At 40.6% G+C, this 7,327-nt stretch overlaps 1 protein-coding gene across 1 annotated transcript; it reads right to left on the bottom strand.

Annotated features, from left to right (window-relative positions):
- Positions 1-252: 252 nt before the first annotated feature.
- LOC146699589 (uncharacterized) lies at positions 253-5,040 on the bottom strand. Its single transcript, XM_085469367.1, has 4 exons — positions 4,986-5,040; positions 4,403-4,577; positions 4,172-4,258; positions 253-486 (listed from the first exon to the last, which is right to left on the bottom strand). Exons 1-4 carry the CDS (start codon positions 5,038-5,040, stop codon positions 408-410), a joined length of 396 nt encoding a protein of 131 aa, XP_085325493.1. The 3' UTR covers positions 253-407.
- Positions 5,041-7,327: the final 2,287 nt, after the last annotated feature.

Raw genomic sequence — 7,327 nt, 5'->3', positions numbered from 1 at the left:
AAATAGAAGCGTACATGAAAACTACACAGTCCTTCACCTTTCTGTGTCTGATTTTTTTAAGGAAAACAGTTTTTCATTCCACTAAAAACAGGACAAACCCACCAGCATGAACATTAAATAAACTATTACAATTGTAAAACAAAAATCATTTACAAAATGTAATAATTATCAGTGGGTCCCAGGAAATAGAATGTGACATGGGATTTAGATTTCCGTTACCAGGATGGTCGGGTTCAGCGTAATCTTTATCACCACCTGTCAAAGACACATCATCAATATTCATGTTTGCTCAGGTTATTCACTTGTTCACATCTGTCTGAGATCATTCATACTGTTGTATGGATGTGTGTACAGTATGTATATAATTATCAGCTATGTAAAAGATATTATCATCTCTGTATTCTTACCTAGTTGGAAGTCCTCCATTCAAACTCAGAGAGCCACTGGAGGAAGGTGGTGATCCGAGGGCTGATGCTTGTAACCTTCGGTTCTCCTGTCCTCAACGACTGGACAGTTATGGGACCATGGGTGGTGCCACTCCCCTGCCGCCCGTCTCTTCCATCAAAATGACCTACCTACCTTTTCCCTTTCTGCGTAGGAAACGCTTCAGGAAACGGGGTAGAAGGAGTGGTGCCCGCGTTCGCGTCAAGGCTTATATTAGAGCCATGGCTATGGATTACCCTTCTACAAGTCGTGAGCTGTCACGATTTATCTTCTACTCCAGGAGCCGCCTTGCGGCGAAATTGTTAAGTCATCGTTGGATATGCCCTGTTGGCCCTCAAACCTATCCTACCTGTCCAGTGGCTTATCACTCTGCTCGGTCTTGGATTACACCGCCTGGCCGTGGTGTTCAACACAGCAATCTCAACACCCTGCGACGGGCTACCGCTAATGACCTAGCTCCTCGGACTCGGATTGCTTTATTTAATGTTAGGTCTCTTTCAAATAAGGCCTTTCTCTTAAATGACTTTTTCCTCACCACGGGACTGGATGTTCTATTTCTGACGGAGACATGGACTTCTCCGGGTGAGTTTATCCCCTTTTCTGAGCTTCTCCCTCCTGACTGTGCCTTCTTTAGCTCACCAAGACTCACCGGTAGAGGTGGTGGCCTAGCCTCGGTTTTTAAAAACAAACATGAAGCACGGCTGCTACCCTCCCCAACCTATTCTAGCTTTGAAGCTCAGTTATTGGAATTGACTGGCCCTCGGACTACTCTGTGTGTTGTGGTTTATCGTCCGCCTAAATACCACAAGATGTTTATTTCTGAATTTGCTGACTTCTTGGGATCCATTCTTTTTAAATATGGTTCTGTTATTATTTCTGGTGATTTTAACATTCATGTCTGTTGTATGGATGACCAATTGGCTAACGATTTTCTAGCACTAACTGCTTCTTTTAATCTTACCCAGTGGGTGAATGAGCCTACCCATGTTAAGGGCCACACCCTTGATTTGGTTTTTTCATACGATGTGGATATATGTATTAAGGAAATTAGAAACACTGGACTTTCCGACCATTCTCCGGTTATTTTCGATCTTGACCTTGGCAACACCGGATCACGCTTTGAGGCTCCTCTTTGCCCTACGCGTACTGTGAATGCCGATACTCTGTTGAAATTTTCTAATTCTTTTGTGAACTTTTCATTTACTACGTCAGATTGTCTTACTCCACATACGCTTGAGAATTTCGCCAATACTCTATTAACTACATGTTCCTCTATCCTTGACATTGTAGCACCGATCAGAATGAAACGCCCCAGAACCTACTCACAATGTTGGTTAAATGATTCTGTTCGCGCCTTACGACGTATGTGTCAACGGGATGAGAGGAGGTGGAGGAAGGATAATCTCCAGTCATCATATGACATTTTATGCATTAGCCGCTCGAAGTTTCAATCAGCTGCCAGAACGGCTAAAGCAGCTTTCCTATCTAAAATTATCACCACCAATGGAAACAACCCTTGAATTTTATTCAAAATTTTCAACTCTGTGGTCAACCCCTGCCCCTCTATGCCTCTGCCGTGCTCCCCGGGCCTTTGTGAAAAATTTTCAAGTTATTTTTTGGATAAAGTCGCATCTCTTAAATCTACCCTTCCTTTGGTGACCGACCGTATGCCCACCCCTGATTGTTCTACTACTTTTTGTCAATTTGAACCTGTTTCTCTCTCTACTCTGAAGCATCTAATTGAAAAACTGAACAATACTAATCTTGTACATGATGTTCTTCCATCCCGTATAGTCAAGGATTGTTTTAGTGCAATTGGACCTTGTTTATTGTCCATATTGAACTCCTCCTTGCTGTCCGGCTATGTACCATCAGCTCTTAAACATGCCATAATCCAACCTGTTCTAAAAAAAAGTAACCTCGATCAAAATGATTATGCCAATTATAGGCCGATTTCCAAACTTCCCTTCGTGGCTAAAATTCTTGAGAAGGTAGTTCTGCTTCAACTTCAGACCTACCTGGATGAGAATAACATTAATGATAAATATCAATCGGCCTTTAAACAACACCACAGCACTGAATCAGCACTGCTCCGAGTTTTTAATGACCTTTTACTAATGGCTGACAATGGACGCCCCTCTGTCCTAGTGCTATTGGATCTTTCATCGGCATTTGACATGGTTGACCATAACATCCTATTGGCGAGACTAGAGCACACTGTAGGCATCAAGGGCGCTGCCTTGGATTGGTTTAAATCTTACCTCTCCGATCGGCTCTCTTCGGTTCACTTGGCCACCTCCTCCTCCTCCGCTGTACCTGTTTGCTGTGGTGTCCCCCAGGGATCTGTGTTAGGCCCTACCCTGTTCTCACTGTATATGCTTCCTTTAAGTGTCATTTTTGAGAAACACCACATTGCCTTTCACTATTATGCCGATGACATCCAGATCTATTTTGAGCTGAATGATGATCTAGCTATGTCCGTGAGTAACTTTCGAGAGTGCATGTGTGAGGTCAAGCAATGGCTTCTGGCAAATTTTCTTATCCTTAACGATAAGAAAACTGAAATTATGATCTTTGGCAGTGACGCTCTTCGTGCCAAACTTCATGATGCTTTTGGATTTCTCACTAGTTCTTTCCCTGACACTGTTAGGAATTTGGGTGTGCTACTTGACAGCTCATTTAAACTTGATAAACAAGTATCTGCTGTCGTCAGATCTAGTTTCTACCAACTTCGCCTTATTTCCAAGGCCAAACACTACATCCCGCACAATGACTTGGAAAAGCTTATCCATGCCTTTGTAACGTCAAGACTAGATTACTGTAATTCACTTTATTATGGTCTCCACTCTACCCTTTTACATAGATTACAGACAGTCCAGAATGCCGCTGCACGCATTCTAACTAAAACTAAGAAGTTTGCTCACATCACTCCTGTCCTTGCTGATCTGCACTGGTTGCCTGTGAAATTTCGTATTCAATTCAAAATTCTGTTGTTTACTTTTAAAATTACTAATAACACAGGGCCAAGTTATCTTAAGGAACTCTTAAATTCATATCTTCCTACGAGGGCCTTAAGATCTTCCTCACAGTTATTGTTGGTTCAGCCCAGATCTCGCTTGAAGTCTAGAGGTGATCGAGCGTTTGCTCTAGCTGCACCTGAGCTGTGGAACAATCTCCCGATTGGCATCCGGGCGTCTGATTCTATTCAATCTTTTAAATCACGGCTTAAAACATATTTGTTTGAACTTGCTTTTTCTACTAGTTAAATTCTCGCCTCGCTTCTTGTGAGTTATTCTATTAATGTGTCTGGTTGTTTTGCGTTGTCCTGCGCTGTCAATGTTTTCTATCACTGTGTTTGATGGTACAGCTTTACTCTGTTATAGCTGTGTGCTATAGTTTATTCTTATTAGTGGTCTTTACCTGTGAACATAATCTCACACTTATATGACTCTGACGTTATAGTGCTAATTATTTTATTATCTTATTGTTGCGTTGTCTATGTTCTCTATCACTGTGTATGATGGTACAGTTCTACTTTGCTATAGCTGTGTGCTATAGATTATTCCTATTAGTGGTTTTTACCTGTGAACATAATCCCACACTTATATGACTCCGATGTTTTAGTGTAAATCATTTTATTGTTTTATTGTTTTATGTAAAGCACTTTGGCATGCCCCTGGCTTTTAATGTGCTCTATAAATAAAGATTGTTGTTGTTGTTGTTGTTCCTCTTTACGACACGACCTGTCTTGCGGCTTGTACCAAGTTTTGCAGGGCATTTTGTTCCCATGTCTGGATTGATCCTCACAAAGAACCTTTTAACGGAAAAAAGGCTGCTTTAATTTCAAAATTAAAACATACATTACAGCAATCACCTATATGTTTCTGCAACTGTAGTCAAGCTATCACATATATTTCATTCTTAAATGGTGTAAGCTTTAATGGTGTAAAGTATTTACCTCTGTATCATCTCCAGTGTGATGGACGCTGACTCCTGATACTCAAGGTTGAAAACGTAGTATGACGCAAAGAAGACAGCAAGGGTGCTGGCAAAGTCATGCATGTGCTCAGGCTCATAAAATACCGTGCCCTCCAAACTGATCATCCAGCGGCTTGCAGACATGAAATTATTCCCTAAAAACAGACAAGAGTCCAATAAGACAATGTGCTCACCCTTACAAATAAGGTTTCCACAAGAATGCTGGATAGCAGGCCTCACACTGTACAAAAATTGAATCCACACGGTTTGCTGCTATTTCTCTTATTATTTATTATGTAATGAAAATTATGATCAATTACAGGAAAAAACTGCCTAATGTTTTGGCATTTTGGCCTGTGCTGAAATGTTAGGCTGTTTTTTCCCGTTGGTCATTGTGTATAATAAATAATAAGAGAAACAGCAGCAAACTGTGTGTATTCTATTTTTATACAATATAAAACAGACAAACCCCTGTTAAGTAAGTTGTTGTGGGTACAAATACCACAATAATTACATAGATTTTTTACAAAAATATTACAAGAGGATTGAAACTATTTACTTACCAAGCGCTATTACCCTTGGTGTGATGAGTAAGGTCATCTCTCTCTCAACAGACATCTTGGTGGAAAAAGCCTTTAAAACACAAAAGGAACTGATTTGAATGATGATACCCAAAATCATTGAAATATTTTTCCTTTGTTTATGTTGACAGTATCAGACAGAAAGTTTTTTGCCACACTCCTTAACCTCACATGGTTTACTGAGACTATCATTCCCTGAGTATTTAAACTGTGTGATCGACCTGTTTAGTTGTGCATAAGTGAAATGCTTTTCCTGTTTCACTAAATGACTGATGTACAATGCCAAGTCATTAGAGACTACACCTTCAAATAAATCATGACCCAAACATGGGGGAAGCCCAGTGCAGACATGAAAATATTTCAGAGAATTGAAAGGTGAGTCAAACTTTACCCCCTGTACCATGTCTTGGTCAGTGGTGGATAGCTGTTGTACACTCTCCTTGTGACCAGTGATGGTTCTTTTTGGACCAAGCTTTAGTGGTGTCTTTTCAAAGTCTGTCCTTTCAATCAAGCAGTATCTACAAAAATGCGTACTACAACTGAAGTTTTCAGTGAAACCACCTAAGCAGTGTGAACCAAGATTATCTCCACAAATGGAAATCAAGGCCGCTTTGAGGGTATTTCCATCATCTGTCTCAATCACTGTATCTTCTAGATCTTTAAGGTCTGTGATAATACTTGAGAAAACTTTCTCCTGACCAAATGTCTTGAAGTCCCTTTCTCTGCTCAGCATCACCAACTGCATGGGATCAACTGAAGAGCGATTGTGTGGCTGGACCTCACCTAGACTCATGTAAACCCCCAAAACTTTGTTTTTTCTTCCCTGACCCAAGAGGATTCACAACCTCAAATCCATCCTGGTAAAGGATGATGGACAATGAAGAAGGATTGTCTTTTAACAGAGCATTTTCTTTTACATTTCTTCCATCTGCCACATCCTCTACAACCATGTTGGAAGAGGTATGATCTTTGGATTGGTGATATTGCTCTTTAACACTTGACTGTCTAAGGAGGGATTTTAATGTCTCTTTGATGGAAATGTACTGGCAAAAGCATTCCTTTCCAGCAGCATCACTTCCCAGATAAATCTGGGTGGGTTCAACATAGTCAAAATACTGCTTGTAAAATGTTCTCCTTGTTTTGTCAGATCTGAGTATTCCTTTGTTGTATATTGTGAAGACATCCTCTTTAGAGAGATTTTGAATAATCATTTCTATCTCAGTTTGTGGTATGTCTAGCTCAGAAAGCTTGCCCTTCAACTTGTCAAAAACATCTGACATAGAAGTGCTATGGACATGCTGAAATCCATCAAGAATACACTGTATTGTGCTCGCTGGCAACAGCATCTTGGCTTGCATTTTCAGGTAGAAAAGAGCCAAATTATGTAAAAATGTCTCTTGTTGAGAGAGAAAGCAATCTACAGTGTTTGCATGGCATTAAAGATAAAGATGTAGCAGAGGCAGCAGCGTACTAGATGGTGATGGAGGAAGTGAGGAGGAGTAAAACTGCACCATCACTGACTTGGGTTCAGATCTTGTACTTTTCTCATGGTCTCCCCTCATACATAGAAAGGTCTATTTTTGTAATTTTGCCTCTGTACATCTTCACATTAAATCAAAAAGTCAAGGTGAGATTAAAGTACACACTTTGTTTTTATTTTGTTCAGCACTTTTGCAATCACAATTATGATCCGAATGTGATGTCGTACTAAACACTTTTTCCAAGATGAGCTCTATAAATTCTCTCTAGGCTCCTCTTGTTTGTGTGTTAGTTTTATCTGTTTATTTATTCATTTCTATCAGTATTATTTCTCTTATTTCAGCATATGTGTAATATAACAATGTCTAGCCAAAGGCACACAGAGAAAGATCCAGGAGAAGGGGGGCCATCAGTACTGAAGACCTGAACCCAAATACGACTGTTGCTTCACCCTCTGCATCTTCTCTAGCTCCTCTCTCAGCTCTTGGTATTTCTCCAGATTCTTGTGTTTCTTCTCCCTTCTTCTCACTTGTAATCACAACATCTATTACCAAGGCCATCTTCCTCTGCTTGTCCACTACTTACTATGTCCAATTGGTAAGTTACCACCAGTTTCTCTGTCTGTATCAGGAAGTTCCACAGACTCGGTCATTCTTCACCACCCTTGGGGGCGTCTCCCATTTTGACCTCGGGACTTCCAGGCCATACTCTGCACAGATGTTCCTGTACACTATGCTGGCCACTTGGTTATGGCGTTCCATGTATGCCCTGCCTGCTAGCATCTTGCACCCTGGAGAGAGTTTTGAAAATGATTTTATACTTGTAGTCTGTAATATCTATTAGAC

The sequence above is a fragment of the Copadichromis virginalis genome, linkage group LG10 (genome assembly GCF_057382275.1).
Source record: "Copadichromis virginalis isolate Kocher_CV1m ecotype Utaka linkage group LG10, C_Virginalis_male_GT1.1, whole genome shotgun sequence".
NCBI classification, from domain to species: domain Eukaryota; kingdom Metazoa; phylum Chordata; class Actinopteri; order Cichliformes; family Cichlidae; genus Copadichromis; species Copadichromis virginalis.
The sequence above is the reverse complement of the archived record's forward strand: the minus strand, read 5'-3'. Positions and strand labels throughout refer to the sequence as shown.